Raw genomic sequence first — 18,835 nt, forward strand, 5'->3', positions numbered from 1 at the left:
TGAGCATTTGTCCCAAGCAAGATTCATGAAGTCAATTATATTTGTTTGTTGGGACCGAATTCATACAATAATGTAATAGATACAAACTGTCAAATGTATAAGATCTTCAATGACCCACAATGGATAGGGATAACATTATCTGATCATGATAACATTCAATATTAGATCTATAGCACCAATTGGTAGGACCAATGAACACTAGGACAGCTAGAAATGTATTATGGAAGCTAACATAATTGTCAGGCTCGTCACTAGTGTAAGGGAGATCACTCTTTTTGACAGGAACTATTCTGAATTTCGGTGTAGAATCATGAATGGCTTCCCCTTTCCATATTTACCTGATTCATAAGGCAAATTTTTTTTGTCTGTTTACTATTAGGGTTACATTGGCAAAAAATTAGGGTCGGTCGGTCGGGAGGATTTTTTTCAATGTTTTTCACTCTAAAATGATGGCCGGAACCGGAGTATGATATCGAAATCCTGACTTTTTAATATTTTTTCGTAGAAAAGTGGAAAAAAAAAAATTAGGGTCGGTCGGGTATTCCTAAACAGACATTTTTTTGGGGGCGCCGAAGGCTAGAAAAAATCATTGACTATAATTGTAGATAAAGGTGTAGTTGTTACAGCTACTCCAGTAAATTCTATTATTATACCTCGCTTTCATTTAGAATGTTCTGATTGGATTAAACTCGATCACGTGACATTGAAAAAGTTAAATATTTCCCTGGAATTGGAAGGCGAGGAAAATAACCCCTCAGGGAAATATCCCCTTGGAAGCTCAGCACGTGACTGGAAGTTGATGTCATCTATAACGTCAGCCAACAATGGCAGGCTGTTACTTATTTTTTGCAGCCCAACAAATTTAGCAATGTTGGGAAATATCTTCACGAGTTCTTTTACCAAATATTATTTCTTTTTTGTTCGGCATAATAAAATAATTATGTCCCTATGTGTCGGGATACATCTAGAATTGTCTCCCTGGAAAAAGTTATTTTCTCTTGGGCTTCGCCCTCAAGAAAAATAACTTTCCAGGGAGACAATTCTAGATATATCCCTCCATAGAGGGCCATAATTGTATATTGTTCTAGTACCAGTTTTTGTTCAGGGGTACCATGTGTTTATATTATAGAAATAATCTGTAAACAATTGGAAACCAAGATGACCTGATGAAGTAAAGTTGGACATTCTTCATACAGAACAAAACACATATCTTAGAAATACTTTTAATTGATGAAGTGCAAACAGTTGACAACAATGCACCAAACAGGACATGCATTATTAGCACTTTCAGATTATTTTTATAACTTCATATCACTTTTCAGTTGACATTGTAGTTTACAATCATTTAAAGTGCACATGTCATACATTAACATCAGAATATTACAATATTTTTTTCAGACTGCATTTCAGTGCAATCAAATATGAACAACTGTCTAGTACAAGTTGTAAATACAAAGAACATACTTTTCCTATCACTATTCTTTTCTTAGCTGTCTTTCTCGCTCTCTCGTTCTCTCTGTTCTCTCTCTCTGTCTCTCTCGTACACATACATTTATATGATATAAACATTTCACATACACAACTACTATTTCCAATTCTTTTTACTCTTCTATCAGAGAAAGTAAGTCATTTAAAATGCCTTTGTCTGTTGTATTTTATCATGCTACCACATTGAGATTATCAGTTTCCATCAGTTAACACAGGTACATTGTAAAATCACAATGGTTGGCCGTAGCTGCTACAGACAGTTCGGGCAGGACAGGGAACAAGTGATTTTAGCCTGCTGTGATGGTGGACCTGCTTTCTTCTTTAAATGTACCCGCAACGACACCAGTATAATGTCGAACACAGATTTTCATTGATACATGTTTGTTATTTGCCAACAGAAGTCACTATACAATCATTTCTAGTTCACGTGCATATTCTATCGTCTGTTCCGCAAGCTGCATGGCCGGTATAGATTCATCTGCCTCTTTCTGTTCATATACTGCGAAATGGAAGAAGTTGTCTGAGGAGACAGTCCAACCTCTCTGGAAAAAAATAAATTCAAATGATGCAAATAGCTTTAGTCACATTACGCTATTGGCACTGCAAATCATACATGTAGTGTAGTTATATTTTCTACTCAACACATGTTATCATGTAAAGAAAACCTACATCAGAAATTCCTTACTGTGTTAATACCTTAGCTCTATACAACAGCTCATTCACTTGTATGTTTGGATCAAACTCTGAGGATCAGAGGAAAAAACAATACATTTTCAATCATTACAAAGAATCATGGTAAATAAATCTAACTTTTTTTTGTTTATTTTGATGAGACTTTGTTTATATGTTCTGTTTTTCAATTTTAATTCTTTTGTCATAACTAACCTTAATAGCATACTCTTTCATTGGTTTTTGTGACTCAAAAAACAACATTCTGGCAGCTTCTCCCAAAGCTATTCTCTCATAGGCCTTTTCTATACAGCTGGCGATCTCATTTCTACAAAAGAGCAAATACAACTAAAATATCATAAATTCAATTTGTAGAGGAGAAGATAGAATAATATTAATAGCTGTTCCTGTAAATCATTCTACACTTTCCCAATAAGAGTAAAATTCAATAACAAACACCACAGAATGCATTAATATTAAGTTCCAAATTAGTAGAGAAATTATATTTCAAATTCCCATTGCAGGTTGTTGTTGAAAGACATTTTAAACCAAATAGATATATCTTTAATTTACTAGATAAACGGCATACCATATTAATTCAAATAAACCCCTAATTATTATTGACATTATTCACATTATAAAGTAATCAAAGTTTCAATCAATATGGAAAAGAGAATCTGTTCCAAAAACAAATATGTTTATCTACATTTAAACTAGCTAGTTGACAGACTATTGGAATAAATACCATACTCATACAACAAGAGGCCCAAAGGGCCTTAACGGTCATCTGACTACCTTGGCAATAGTAAAATTAATTTCATATGGTGTCACTTTGTCAGGACCATGTCAGGATCATTTTCAATTTCTTTCAACAAATTTTATTTCAAACAAGAGGCCAAAGGGCCTTAACATGTAGGAAATTAATTAGATATAGTGTCATGGTAGCCATCTTCGATTCGGGATCAACCAGAGATGTAACAACATTTTGTCGGGACCATGTCAGGATCATTGCATGCAAGTTTCAGCCAAATCGCACCGGTAGAACTTGAGAAGAAGTTCAAAATGTGTTTTCAAGATGGCGGCTGTGGCGGCCATCTTGGATTTCTGATCGACCCGAAAAATAACAACACTTTGTCGGGACCATGTCAGGATCATTTCATACAAGTTTCAGCCAAATCGAACCGGTAGAACTTGAAAAGAAGTTCAAAATGTGTTTTAAAGATGGCGGCTGTGGCGGCCATCTTGGTTTTCGGATCGACCCGAAAAATAACAACACTTTGTCAGGACCATGTCAGGATCATTTCATGCAAGTTTCACAGCCAAATCGCACTGGTAGAACTTGAGAAGAAGTTAAAAATGTGTTTTAAAGATGGCGGCTGTGGCGGCCATCTTGGATTTTCGATCGACCCGAAAAATAACAACACTTTGTCGGGACCATGTCAGGATCATTTCATACAAGTTTCAGCCAAATCGAACCGGTAGAACTTGAGAAGAAGTTCAAAATGTGTTTTAAAGATGGCGGCTGTGGCGGCCATCTTGGTTTTCGGATCGACCCGAAAAATAACAACATTTTGTCAGGACCATGTCAGGATCATTTCATGCAAGTATCAGCCAAATCGCACCGGTAGAACTTGAGAAGAATTTCAAAATGTGTTTTCAAGATGGCGGCTTTGGCGGCCATCTTGGATTTTTCGGATCGACCCAAAAAATAACAACACTTTGTCGGGACCATGTCAGGATCATTTCATGCAAGTTTCAGCCAAATCGCACCGGTAGAACTTGAGAAGAAGTTCAAAATGTGTTTTCAAGATGGCGGCTTTGGCGGCCATCTTGGATTTCGGATCGACCCGAAAAATAACAACACTTTGTCGGGACCATGTCAGGATCATTTCATGCAAGTTTCAGCCAAATCGCACTGGTAGAACTTGAGAAGAAGTTCAAAATGTGAAAAGTTAACGCACGGCGCACGGCGCACGGCGCACGGCGGACGACGACAGACGAAATATGACGACTATAGGTCATCCTAACCCTTCGGGTCAGATGACCTAAAAACTGTATTCCATATAATAGAGTCAACTGTAGCATACCTGATAGTGTTCAATAAAATATCAATAAAGAATGTGTAGTTTTCTGCTGGTACATTTCCTTTGGCTAAAAATACCTGTGAAAGAGAAATCATACATATTAGCACTGCATCAGATAGTATATAGAAGTATTAAGAAGTCTTATGACACTGTGGTCTTATCAAGATGGAAGAAATTCAAAGATCATACAATGGAATGTATACTGTAGTGAAAAGCTGCACATTTCATCTGGGTCAGCAAGAGTGAGTGACATTATATAGGTAAAACAATTTTTTAGCAAGTTTTGTTGACCATATAATAAGCAAATTACTAAAGTTGTCTTTGAAAAATAACTTATTTTGTATGATAATGTTAAAGAATAAACATATAGTGCATAGTTGTGTAATTCAAAGGTTGAATTATGATTCTATAGTAACGATAAGAGCTCTAAACTTTGTCCACAATAATAGAACCCACCTTGTTGTAACAGCCTTCCATCAGATACTGCTCCATAGACACTGGGTGCTTTATATAGATGTTGTTCTGTAGTTCTTTTACAGGTAATAACTCCAGCTCCTGAATCACAACACACAAACTCTCTGTTTATTTCAAGTTAGCATCTTTCTTTCTTTAAATTACCATAGCCAGTTAATTTGGCAAATAAATTTTTTGGTGACATTCACCAAGGAAGAAATTCAATCTTAGCTACGGTAATCAATATTTCAGGCTATAGGATTATTTATAATTCAATCATTTCTTAATATTTCACAGGTCAAATTTATGTTATGACAGTGCTGGTGATACCCTGCAATATCGTGAAGATATACTGCTGTACAAAGGGAGATAATCAGATAATGGTCAGACTTACTGTGTGGAATTCTGCTACCCTGTTCTGAGCTAGTAGACAGAGGAGATTTAGGCCAAGTAACTGATATTTATAGGTGGATTCTGGCAGGTTGTCTCTGTTAAACATTAACAATAAAATTATTCAGAAGCAGTTTAAAGTTGTCGTAACAAATTTCTCACAGACATTTGAAACAAGAGGCCCAGAGGGCCTGTTTCGCTCACCTGATTTGTAATGCCACGTACTGTTATGAATACAGTTTCATTGGGGTTTTTTCTGTAGGAATTTGAATATTTACCTCTATTTCCCCTATTGGGCCTGCCTTCTGCCCCTGGGGGGTTAAAAGCCAAAATTTATACAAGTTCTGTTCCCCTTCCCCCAAGGATGTTTATGGCCAAATTTGGTTACAATCCATGCAGAACTCTAGGACAAGTAGCGATTTATAGGATTTACCTCTATTTCCCCTGTTGGGCCCCACCCCTCCTGCCCCGGGGGTTAGAGCCAAAATTTATACAAGCTCTGTTCCCCTTCCTCAAAGGACGCTTGTGGCCAAATTTGGTTACAATCCATGAAGAACTCTAACACAAGTAGCAATTTATAGGATTTACCTCTATTTCCCCTATTGGGCCCTGCCCCTCCTGTCCCCAGGGAGTCCGAGCCAAAATTAAACAAGTTCTGTTCCCCTTGCTCCAAGGATGTTTCTGGCCAAATTTGGTAACAATCCATGCAGAACTCTAACACAAGTAGCAATTTATAGGATTTACCTCTATTCTCAATATTGGGCCCCGCCCCTCCTGCCCCGGGGGTTAGAGCCAAAATTTATACAAGCTCTGTTTCCCTTCCCCCAAGGATTTTTGTGGCCAAATTTGGTTACAATCCATGCAAAACTCTAGGACAAGTAGCGATTTATAGGATTTACCTCTATTTCCCCTATTGGGCCCAGCCCCTCCTGTCCCCAGGGAGTCTGAGCCAAAATTTATACAAGTTCTGTTCCCCTTCCTCAAAGGATCTTTGTGGCCAAATTTGGTTACAATCCATGGAGAACTCTAGGACAAGTAGCGATTTATAGGATTTACCTCTATTTCCCCTGTTGGGCCCCGCCCCTCCTGCCCCGGGGGTTAGAGCCAAAATTTATACAAGTTCTGTTCCCCTTGCTCCAAGGATATTTCTGGCCAAATTTGGTTACAATCCATGCAGAACTCTAGGACAAGTAGCGATTTATAGGATTTACCTCTATTTCCCCTGTTGGATCCCACCCCTCCTGCCCCGGGGGTTAGAGCCAAAATCTATACAAGTTCTGTTCCCCTTCCCCCAAGGATGTTAGAGGCCATATTTTGTTACAATCCATGCAGGACTCTATGACTGATAGCGATTTAAAGGAAATGTTGACGGACGACGCGCCATGACATAAGCTCACCGGAACTTCGGGCCAGGTGAGCTAAAAAAACATTGTGATGGCATAAACCGTGAATTGACCATTCAGCAGACAGTATTTAACTATTTAGCCACGCCCTATGCTTGCACGCAAATATGTACATGTCAGAGCATACACAATGCAAAGTCATGTGGTGATTTGATTAACCAATGATGAACCGTCAATAATACATGGATAGTTTTTTCTATCTCATCATATATTTTGTTGTTTTTCATGTTTACAGAGTCATTTAAAGTTGGATTCCAGTATTTGGTCTGTAACTTGTAATATGAATGATTGACAAACTTGAAAGATATTTGAAGTAAGTTAATTTAGACATTATTTTATTAGGGGATCATAAAAATTTTCAAAATTCAAAAAGAAACAATTTTGATTTAGAAATATATCTTGATATACAAAATCAGATACACAAAACAATACTGGCCAATTAATCACAGCCTCCTCATGTAGTGGATCAGGAAGAGCTTGTAGTATGTACAAGCCTTTCCTTAAATAAGTATCAAAAGTCAAACATACATAGGTCAGAGTGACTATTTCATATGATAACTAGGGAGTGAATTACACTTTTTCATGGTCTTTTTCTTTTCTTGTTTACAGATACCAAGTATTTTATAAGTAATTTAAATTGACAGCGAGTTTGATTTTATCAAAGGAAAATAACTTACTTGTAGTCCATATAGTAACATTTAAGCTGTGCCATATATCTCTCAAAAGATGGTATATCATGTTTACAGATAGCCCACTGTGCTCCGATTTCTAATATATCACCTAAAATGAAAAAATAAAGTGTACATAAAATATGTGTACTGTAAATTATGGCGCACATACAAATATATTATAGCCACAATAAAAATCTAGAAACAACAGGTATAAACTTTACCTATAACACTTAAATAGTTATCATTATTAAAAGGAACAGGCTCTGTTAGTAGTTTTATTAAAATTTAGTAGATTTACTACCATATAAATAAAAAGGATTGACGTACGTGCAACAAGCAGCTCCTGTTTGGTAGGGGCTGAATCATCTGTAGGGAGAAACATCACACCTGTCAAGGCAACCTGTAAATCAGAATAAGTCAAAGGTGTAAGACAGTACAAAATGTAGTGCATGCAGTGGTAATTGCTTACTTAATCCTGTAAAACAAATAAAGGTATGGTAAAAATTCTTATAAACAACTAAAATTTAATCTTTTTTTATCAAGAACGGGGGAAAATAATCAACCATGGGACAGTCAAAGGACAGGGGATATTTCAACGTGGGTATATTACTGCATGTAATAATTTAGGCTGTTCAACACTCAGCAATTAAAGCCTCATATTGCCAAATCAAAATATTGCACTAAAATTGAAATAACCCTATGAACTTAAGATTCTATTATTTCACATCGAAACAATGTTTATAGAAGAAACAACCAGTAGAATAAGAATTCATAAATATAAGGAAATTCAATCTACAGTGTTTATAGGTAATGTGGCTTGCACATGTCTCATTTCCAAAACTTGTAATATTTCAGAAACTTAATTTTCAGAGAAGCTTTGAATAAATGATTTTTGGCTTAAATATGCCGTTTTCCTGAATACAACATTCAGTCACAATCATGTGACTTTCATTACCATGTGACTTTATTTAGGGCACATTTGAAACAAAATGGCGACATATATGTAATGATTGTACATGGGTGGAAAATTACATATTTATTCTGTCATATTATGACAGAACGCTTAAAATTAATTATCAAAGCATATTGTATCAAATATAATCTAAATATGCACGAAAATTGAATTTAGACACTTTACAAGGAAATGACATGTAAATTACGGCATCAAATGGAGCTGTCGCCTAGTAGTTGGAAATCAGCATATCTGACATATCTCACTCACAAATATTTCATCACTCACCTGGCTACTTTTTTCCAAAAATCAATAACAAATAAAAAACACAAAATATAACAATTTATCTTAGTTATCGAGCAAGTGTTATCGATAATGACCTTTACTCGGATATTGGTATGCTCTGCCTATAAGTGTCACCGCCATGACGGAAAAATGTGCCCTAAATTTTTCGCAGTCACATGATCGAATCAATGTTTTCTACCTCCTACCCAGAAGAGTTCCTTGTATCCCGGAATTGGCGTATTGATGTTGGGTCGAAACTATATATTGAAATGTGGAAATAACATTATAACAAAAGCTGCATGGTAATTTCAAACAGCAAAGCTTGCCTCTAACAGCCTTTGAAGACCTATGAACTTAATAATGCATCATAGAACCGAAAGTTGGTAGAAATGGCTTCTGAAGTATTACGCAGGTGCCGAACCTGGCAAAAACGTAAAATGCATTTAAGATAATCATGAAAACAGCTGCCTGGATATTAATAGCAAGAAGTTATGTTTACTTCAAAAATTCACATTAATGTCCGGTCCGGCAAAATCTTGTTCGGTCTGGCTTGTTCATAGTCCTTGCCGGTCCTAATGTCTGGCCATATTTCTTAACTTTTGCGATATGTGTTGAAACATATTTTAATGTTGAATAACTAAAGGATTGCAATTTGGACGCGGTTATATAAACTTTTTCAATCCTATAATTTGATATCGTCAAGACTGATGATTTATGATTTAGTGGAGTTAATTTACAGTGATTTATTTTTAGCTTTTTTCAGTGTAGTATTGAAATTTAAAAGAACAATAAAACTATTTAGTTTATATAGTTTAACTAGTTGTGAATTCTGGCTGAAGCCCTTAGCAATGCCAGCACCTGGGATATTCCACAAAAATTAAACACTTGTGAAATCACTATTACTTGTGAAATCACTATTTCTTAATTGGAGTGATTTATATAGGTAATTACGTCGGGAGGAAAAATTATGGTCGTTTAAAACAGGCGGTCGCTTAATTCAGACGGTCGCTAAGGCAATTTTGACTGTAAAATATGAGTTTTTATTAAACAAATTGGTTATTAATATACATTTATTATGAGCGCAGCTCTCTATGCGATCAAAGGCCGCATAGGCAACCATGCAAACGGGTGTAGAGCAAAGGTCTACTAACCTTAACCTGTGTAAGCATATAGATTCAAATACATGATCTAGTACCCCATTGGACTTTGAAATTGTGTCCTGCGAGAAAAGTCTTGTGCTTCAATGTAGGCAGACATATACATGTTTTAATTCTCTTAATCAGCACAATGAGATTTAAAATTTTCTGTATAGACAAAATGAAAATGTGTCATAAGGATGCACTTTACTGTAAGTAGTTTTAGATAACTATATACAAAAACAGCAGTAGTGACATCATGAATCTTGATGCCAAAGATGACTGCACATATTCCTGCACATTTTTGATATGGCATGTTGCAAAGGTTTCTGCCTTTGGTCTTGTGTAGTTTGCCCCTAAATGACCTTAGTTGTTGATGGGCCATAAAACTCAAACAATCAATCCGCCTATGGTAGAATTCCAATTGAATAAATTTCTTTCATCCATCAATAGGGTTGTAGAATTGCATTTGAAAATTTTAATTCAGTGAACGGACTACAAGTTTAAATAATTTAAATCTTGTTCTGAGGTTAACCATTATAAATATACTTATAATCTTAAATATAATATTTATTTTTATTTACATGTAGCTACGCTCTTCTGAGGCTTTGTCTTAAATTCATATTAAGCTTATAACAAAAACTGGGTTTTGCATCGGCCTATCGGAAAATTTTGAATTCATTGTTCATTAACTCTACTGAGTATATGGATATACAATTATTCGAGATATATTTCAATGTTCCTTGTGTCTATTAATATCTTTCTGATTTTTTTGAAAATCACACAGACGAACTTGATTTTCTACCCGAGGCTGATACCTTCCGACTAAAGTCACTATGGTAAATTCTGTGTAGTTCGTAACTACAGGGCTCGAATTTCAGGCTGTTTTACTTGCTTTTTGCCAGTAGATATACCAGAATAGCAAGTGAAAAAAATATGCACTTGCTTATTTTAGCAAGTGGTTTTTATCAGGGACAACTGTAAAAATGGCATAATGATTGTGAGGGCCCAGTTCTTACAGTAATGTTGTTGATATTTATATAGCTGCGATGACGTAGCTCTGAACGACGGACGGAAGATTTCTGACAGATGGTCGTCGTCAGAGCTACGATTCCGTCCCATTGCCCGTAGTGTTGCAAAACATCCAGCGGTTAAAATGTTGCATTTCATGTGTGTCATGTAATTTTTTAATTAAATTCAACAATATCAAAGATTTTTAACATAAAATGGTTATTTATTTACCCACCTCCATGTCTAAATTATGTTTTGAAGCACTTTTGAATGGCTCACATCTCCGACACGGCTCACTTGGCCGCCATGATGCTTCTCGTTAGAAAGTCTCGCGCTCCAAATATGGCACCTAGTACCATATATGGAATGACCTACAAATTTTCACTACGAAAGAAATAAATGTTACAAAGTTTTTAAAATTCTTTTTTGCTTAATTCTTATTAATACTTACATTTGTTCACTTTCACCATATTTATTCTTAGTTTGTTGGCTTTTTAATACTTTTAAACATATTTTACCTGTTGAGTGTTTCATTTCGTCACGGTTTCCGGTAAATCAAACATGGCGGCGTATTTGAACAGAATTATATATGTGTTGTGTTTGCCTTGGATTTTACCACTAATAGTTGATGAAAGATTATAATCGAAAGGTTTGTGAATTGAATATTGATCATAGTTGTCAGAACAATACAGTTACATAAGGATAATACCCGAAAAATATATTTTTTTATCAGTCTCAAAGTGCCCGATGTGGATCACATCGGGGCTTGCAACACTAGCGGCAACGGGGTGGAATTCATACCCTGCCGGGAACCGGAGTGGAGGCATGGTCCATCGTCAGAGCTTACGATTCGCCTCCCATTTTGGCACCTAGCTACCTTATTATGGAGGATAGTGCTTACAGTGTTGACGAAACATCCTACAAGTTTTTAAATGAACTTGAAAATGTTTGCGTCTTACATTTGTTCAGTTTTCATATGTGTCATGTTAATTTAAAAGCTTTCTAATTATTAAATTTACGAGTGAGTGAATATCAAAAAACAAAGGATGGCGGCGTTATTCAAAAATGATTTTTTATTTACCCAATCTGTTCACATGTCTAAATTAGATGTTTTGAATTAAAGCACTTTTAGAATAATGACAGTTACATCCGACACGAAAAAATATATTTTTATCACTTGTAACCGCCATGATGCTGCGGAAAAGTCTCGCGCTTGCAAATATTTTTAGCAAGTGGCAAAAAATTGAAAAGCAATACAACCGGCATGTGCTCTATACAGCTACAAGGTCATCCGATAAGTCACTTCCATGCAGTCGAATAACAAAAAATAACCTTCAATTTTGCCAGCAATTCTCCACATCGGTCTAAATTCGGAGGCTTCTTGTCCCATTCTCTCTTCAAACTTTGGTACATCATAACAATTTCTTTCAAGGAAGACATGTTGTCTCTCGCTGACCCGAAGAAATTTAATTGACATGTTCTGATTGGTTAAAATTCTTTCACCTGGAAATCTATACATTGCGATTATTATTTTTATCGATTATTTGTGCCTTTAGCGTGAATGTTAAAGCTTCATAGTTTGCTATGTACAGCAAGGATTAGAAATGACACATGGAAAAGTGCACAAGGAATATCAATATCTATTCTCATCTACGTCCTTGGTGCTGACGTTTTAGCTATTTGTATTAGAAATAACAAAAAATATTAAATGTAGACATTATATACATGTAGATGGTCAAGAATGGTCGAGGGTTAAAAATTATCAATCTCGCAGCCTTTATAGATTCATTAGAAAATATTGAATGAGAACAAATGTTTAGATTTAATGGTAAATGGCTTATGATTCTAAATTCTAAAGTTAATTTTCTTCATTTAGCGAACACAGGGATCTGAGAATTAGTTACGGTACAGATTATCTACAATGTAATCATGGATCCACCAGAGTGCCCTAAGACCATTGTTAGACGTTTCAGAGGTCTAGATAAAAAAAAACCGATAAAAAATCATGTACTCTACATGGCACTGTATACGAGAAGGGTGGAAACACACAGACTCCAAATTTCTAACCTGCCTACCTTTAGCGGCTATAAAAACACATTTCTAGTATATCGTCATAAAACGGTTATTACCGTTGGAAAGAGCGATAATTTTCATTTCAAAATCATCCTACACATATATACAAGATGCCGTCATTAAGACGGTATAAGGCCCTTATGACAAACATCCTGAAAATCATCTAATTAAAATTCATACTGTCTGTGTGGCCGATATAACATGCATGAGCGGGGCTTCGGCTGCAATCTCATTGGCCGGCTATAAAAAGTCTCTATTCTCGGGACGTTGTACATCTATATAATGGATTTCGCCGTTACTATTCAAACATATACAACTGTGTTTTTTTATAGCAGTATCACGGACTTAAAAAGTATATGAAAAATTTAAATGTACCAAATGAAAAATATATTTACCCAATTATTCCTTTTAGCATTGCATTAGAAAGGGAGACAATCACGCATATTTTTACAGGTCTTTGAGGGCTTTGTCACATCCTCGATACCCATGGACTACATGTATCTCATAGTAAAACTGTAGGCAGCTCAGAGATCAGAGGGACAAATCTGAACCAATCACAGGCCGGCAAAAATAGCCTTTGAAGACTACAGAGAGAGCGATGAGCCATACGGTCGACCACAGTGTACCGTTGTACGGTTCCTTTGATGTGCACCAAAGCACTAAATTACATGTTCTGTTCTGTTGTCTCCAGTTTTACTATTAGAGATAGTGCAGGGGTGTAGAGATTGAAAGGAGTATCAAGGATGGCTTTGTCAAGGCCCGTCTAAAAACAATATAAAACCACCAGCTCCGTGTTTAATTCATTACTGTGTGTACCCGTACACCGGATAATGGTATCGACGAGGCGGTGGCCTGTTACAACAAGGGTAAGTTTTGCAATTTAACATTCACAGTTTTAATGTAATTAATGTATCTTTAACAATTCCTGTCTATTCCTCAATAAATATATGACGCTTGGGGTTGACAGATCGCATACGGACGCGATAAATAATAAACTTGAAATGGCCAATAGTTATAGATACATTAATTACATTGAAACTGTGAGTATATTGCAAAACTTAACCTTGTAGTGACAGGCCGCCGCCTCGTCGATACCAATATCCGGTGTATGGGTACCCACAGTAACAACTAGGGCCGTTTTCGATTATACGGTTTGACAGGTTGGACCTAGTTGTTAGTTTATTAAAGTTGTATGGTCTATCACTTTCGCTCTTTTTGTCATAGTGAAAACTCTTTAAGTGTTATACACATTTTTCTCCGTCTGTCCGAGGTTTAAACTTTCTACTTTTACCACTTTTTATAAAGTTGCAGCACTGGAAGTATTTTTAATTTTAAAAGTGAAAAATCTTTTTAACGTGTACACGTTTAAAATAGCTCGGAAATATCCTAACTGTTCCGATCTTTTCCGATCTGTACCGGTATTGCCGACATTGAGCACGTGATACGGCTCGGGAGGTTCCGATCTATACGGATATCGCCGATGTCGGTCACGTGATGCAACCAACTCGGTTTTCCGATATTACCCGAAAGTTTGAAACATGGCGTTGACTGTGACGGTTCTTTCAAAACGTGTGATATTTCATGCGACATTTACCGCCATGTCAATAGTATATTGGTGTTTTCATGGATCTGAACAATCATATATAAGCATTCATATTCACACATTGTATGCTTTATGAGAGTTTGTGATGGTGAAATTTACAAGAAATACAACTTTGATTAAAGACAGACCTGTTGACGTATAATCAGAAACATATATACATAGAGATTGGCAACTCCTCCAATTTTACGATCGGCAGACGTACCTCTGTATGTGCTTAGGGTTTTTTAGATAAACTCTTAAATAGTTGAATATAAAAGAATAACTTTGATATGTTGTAAAAGTTCAGTAATTTTCAGTTGGTTTGAGTACGATTTTGGATAGAAAAAAATAATATTTTAACTTATTTATTAATAAAACAAAACGCACTTCCGGTTTTGAATGCCTGATTTTCAATAAAACCAGGTAAAATTGCTTATTTTCGTGCTTTCAAAAATCATATTAAATAACATCAATCGGAAAAACTGATCACATCAAACCATGATATAATGTTTAAACTTTGTGTTGATGCAAAAATATCATGTTTAAAAGAATGCACTTAAAAGTAGTTAGCCAAGGCAAAATGCTTATAAACCGGAGGTCCCTCTGCCTATCAACAAAGACAAAGAAGGAGTTTCCAATCTCTATGTATTATATATGCTTCTGGTATAATAAAAAAAACGGCCCAGTATACGGTTTGACTGGTTTGACCAAAAGCCAATGTTTCTGGTTGGATTCACACGGATCTTAGAGTTAGTTACAGATAATTATGTACGTATATATAGTACTATGTAGAGTATAATTTTTACCTAGTTTTTTTATTTAGACATGTAAAACGCCAAAAAATGGTCTTGGCATTCTGTTTGGTCCATAATTATCTGTTACAAATTCTCAGATCCCTGCGGTTGGACCTAGTTGTTCGTTTATGAATTAAAGACGAACCAGGTAATTTTATATTGTTTTAGACGAGCCTTGGTAAGGCCCTCACATGCCTATATAAAACAAGAGATCCCAGAGGGATCTTGGCGTGGTATCTTTGCGCCCACCAAAGAATGATCTGCGTCTGACAACGGAAGGAGGGATCTTTTCTCTGCTTTTGAAACTTTAACTACATGAAATTTGAGAAAGATACTTTCAGTACTTTCTGAGAAATAGCGGTAACAAAATTTAACTATCAAAATCCAAGATGGCTGCCTGGCAGCCATCTTATCGACCGATCAGTAGGGCCCAAGGGGAACCTGTATATGAAATTTGAGACAGATTCCTTCAGTACTTTCTGAGGAATTGCAGAAACAATAAATAATAACCAATGATTTATAAGTGAGAAAGATTCGTGACGGTCTCTTTACATTACTAAACACAACGCGAGACGCCTATGAACCGGGAATATAAACCATTTTTCTCAACAAATACTTGTCTTATCGAGTAAATCGAAACACCAATGTAAAGTGTTTGTTTTTTTTTAATTTCACAACGTTTATTACTTGCTTTAAGAACGGAATATTGAGAGGATATGCCTTAAATTTACGTTAGAAAAATACGACAGCTCATGAAATGACGGCCCGCTTCAGAAAGTAAGACGGTGACCCTCGCACCCGCAAGCTACATCAAAGGCTGCGCCAGTGAATATCAAACGAAAATCAGTCGTCACCCAACGTCACGGTCAGTGCCCAAACCTAACACAAAAGCTCCTGCCTTGTATTTCCCAAAAACCCAGTGTGACTTATCCTTCTCATATGTACGTCCTTGATGTTAACGGACGGAAGGACGGTTGTTCCGAATGAACGAACACGGCACCTGACTCCTTAACGATCGAAAGTCTAAACAAGTCGATAACTTCACCGGAAGTAGGTGTTATGAATTGTTTTGTTGGGAGCCGGTGTAATGAACGTGCTGACAACATGGAAAACGATATACTAGATTCGTTGGAAGATTTGAGGTTGATATTTTGTTACAAACTTGTATTTGATTTACTCATTTGAAACGTTAATTACGAATTATTTCAGTATTTTGATAAGAACTTTTATAGTTATAGTACAAGTAAAAGGAGCGGGTCGGTGTGGTAAATAGGACCGTTTTCGTTTATTTGGAACAACCGGTTCGACCATTTGTAAAAGTCATATTTCAAGTATAAATCCTGTTGGACCTGCAGTTCATGACACAGGCCTGTGAGGGCTTTGTCAAGGCTCGTCTGAAAACGATATAAAATCACCAGGTCCGTCTTTAATTCATAAACGAACAACTAGGTCCAACCACAGGTTTAGAATTTCCCAGGTTTACGACGCGCAAAAGAAAAAAAAAAAATACTACAAAATCCTGAAAGGTTGTTTACTTAGCCCTGTATCCCATTTCCAGAAAATTTGGTAATTAATTTTTAAATGCTCTGAACACCATAAACATCATCCGATCTGAATATTTTTTAGCTTACATTGAAGACAATTCCTTACTGGTCACTATGGTATATGATATGATGGGATTATGGGCGAATTTTATTAGCCCACCACGTAGATGTGTACCTCGTTTGTGATTTTGGCTTGGCTTTTTTGAGGTACCCATTAGAGCCGAGACGACATTTCGACCGGACAGGGAAATGTCTACCTAGCATATTTTTAGCAAATTTCCCGATTAATCAAGCCATAACTTCGTCAATACTTGGCCAATTTTATTCATCAAGCACTCAATGGAAAGATAAATTATTTCTCTTTAAGGTAAGATATATCCGTCAATGTTGTATAGAACCCATTTATTAAAATAATCACGGTTTCAAGAAAATAGGTCCGTTTTTCTCGACCGCCGAGTTCATACCCTTGATACTATAATATATATATATATGTATACTGTTAGTTAAAAAAAATCGTGCCAGATCCCTGTGATCAGTAGGGCCCAAGGGGAACCTGTATATGAAATTTGAGACAGATTCCTTCAGTACTTTCTGAGGAATTGCAGAAACAATAAATAATAACCAATGATTTATAAGTGAGAAGGATTCGTGACGGTCTCTTTACATTACTAAACACAACGCGAGACGCCTATGAACCGGGAATATAAACCATTTTTCTCAACAAATACTTGTCTTATCGAGTAAATCGAAACACCAATGTAAAGTGTTTTTTTTTAAATTTCACAACGTTTATTACTTGCTTTAAGAACGGAATATTGAGAGGATATGCCTTAAATTTACGTTAGAAAAATACGACAGCTCATGAAATGACGGCCCGCTTCAGAAAGTAAGACGGTGACCCTCGCACCCGCAAGCTACATCAAAGGCTGCGCCAGTGAATATCAAACGAAAATCAGTCGTCACCCAACGTCACGGTCAGTGCCCAAACCTAACACAAAAGCTCCTGCCTTGTATTTCCCAAAAACCCAGTGTGACTTATCCTTCTCATATGTACGTCCTTGATGTTTACGGGACGGAAGGACGGTTGTTCCGAATGAACGAACACTCGGCACCTGACTCCTTAACGATCGAAAGTCTAAACAAGTCGATAACTTCACCGGAAGTAGGTGTTATGAATTGTTTTTGTTGGGAGCCGGTGTAATGAACGTGCTGACAACATGGAAAACGATATACTAGACTCGTTGGAAAGATTCTGAGGTTGATGTTTTGTTACAAACTTGTATTTGATTTACTCATTTGAAACGTTAATTACGAATTATTTCAGTATTTTGATAAGAACTTTTATAGTTATAGTACAAGTAAAAGGAGCGGGTCGGTGTGGTAAATAGAACCGTTTTCGTTTATTCGGAACAACCGGTTCGACCATTTGTAAAAGTCATATTTCAAGTATAATCCTGTTGGACCTGCAGTTCATGACACAGGCCTGTGAGGGCTTTGTCAAGGCTCGTCCGAAAACGATACAAAATCACGAGGTCCGTCTTTAATTCATAAACGAACAACTAGGTCCAACCACAGGTTTAGAATTTCCCAGGTTTACCGACACGTAAAAGGAAAAAAAATAAAAAAAACATTTTATTTCCACATAAACAAAACAACACCATCATGAAGTATTTGCCAACAAAGGTTATTTACTGCTATTCCGTCTGACAACTGGTTGGGTCCGAGTACGGTATTCTAAATTTTCTGATCATCTTGCTATAGACTTCTAGCTATAAGCCTGAAAGGTCTTGGGTTTGAACCCTAGCTGGCACCACCCGGGTAACCTAATCATTGTTAACATCCAGATAGTGTTGTCTCTGGGTTTGAATCCTACATTTGTAGCTGGCACTGACCATGCATCTTTCCACTCCTCTAACATCTGGTATCCTCACCAAACTTTGTTTCAGGTGAGGTACAATATAAACATTTTACATACTTAATCACCTGGTTTGCATTTTGTGTTGAGTCTACTCTTCAGGGTGGAGACTTTAAAAAGTAAGGGAAGAATGTAATGGTTTTGGATCTAGTCGATTACTAACATTGTATTGTTACGTTATGTAGATTTGAAGTCTTTGTTTGAGTTTGTACTGACAGTGATCCTCTGAAAAACCATAGGTATGATGGAGCGTTATTAGAAGAACAGGCTTTCAACGACGCTGTTGATGATGGCCCTGCTTCAGTGGAATACACTAAGCTGGTGGCCTGGCTAACAGGACAACTCCGTGACTTCTGTGGTCTGGAGGAGTGTGCTAATCCAATCA

At 36.5% G+C, this 18,835-nt stretch overlaps 2 protein-coding genes across 2 annotated transcripts in view; one reads left to right on the top strand and one right to left on the bottom strand.

Annotated features, from left to right (window-relative positions):
• Positions 1-1,501: 1,501 nt before the first annotated feature.
• Positions 1,502-12,030, bottom strand: LOC138319041 (26S proteasome non-ATPase regulatory subunit 8-like). Its single transcript, XM_069261926.1, has 8 exons — positions 11,875-12,030; positions 7,486-7,558; positions 7,165-7,267; positions 5,089-5,182; positions 4,698-4,796; positions 4,245-4,318; positions 2,374-2,485; positions 1,502-2,030 (listed from the first exon to the last, which is right to left on the bottom strand). The coding sequence occupies exons 1-8, from the start codon at positions 11,980-11,982 to the stop codon at positions 1,893-1,895; spliced, it is 801 nt and encodes a 266-aa protein (XP_069118027.1). The 5' UTR covers positions 11,983-12,030; the 3' UTR covers positions 1,502-1,892.
• Positions 12,031-16,053: 4,023 nt separating this feature from the next.
• LOC138319042 (protein FAM98A-like) overlaps positions 16,054-18,835 on the top strand; it is a 14,855-nt gene continuing 12,073 nt past the window's right edge. The window contains exons 1-2 of the mRNA XM_069261927.1: positions 16,054-16,133; positions 18,690-18,835. The exon at positions 18,690-18,835 is cut by the window's right edge and continues 3 nt beyond it. Coding sequence (XP_069118028.1) covers positions 16,096-16,133; positions 18,690-18,835 — 184 coding nt within the window. The 5' untranslated portion in view covers positions 16,054-16,095. The remainder of the gene's footprint in view (positions 16,134-18,689) is intronic.

This window comes from Argopecten irradians, chromosome 3 (genome assembly GCF_041381155.1).
Source record: "Argopecten irradians isolate NY chromosome 3, Ai_NY, whole genome shotgun sequence".
In the NCBI taxonomy this organism is placed as follows: Eukaryota; Metazoa; Mollusca; class Bivalvia; order Pectinida; family Pectinidae; genus Argopecten; species Argopecten irradians.

Coding starts and splice junctions, on each gene's coding strand:
- LOC138319041 (XM_069261926.1), bottom strand. CDS start 11,982: ATGTCTTCCTTGAAAGAAATTGTTATGATGTACCAAAGTTTGAAGAGA. Junction 7,268..7,485: donor ACAGGAGCTGCTTGTTGCAC/GTACGTCAATCC, acceptor TTTTCATTTTAG/GTGATATATTAGAAATCGGA. Junction 2,486..4,244: donor ATTTTATTGAACACTATCAG/GTATGCTACAGT, acceptor GCTCTTTTGTAG/AAATGAGATCGCCAGCTGTA.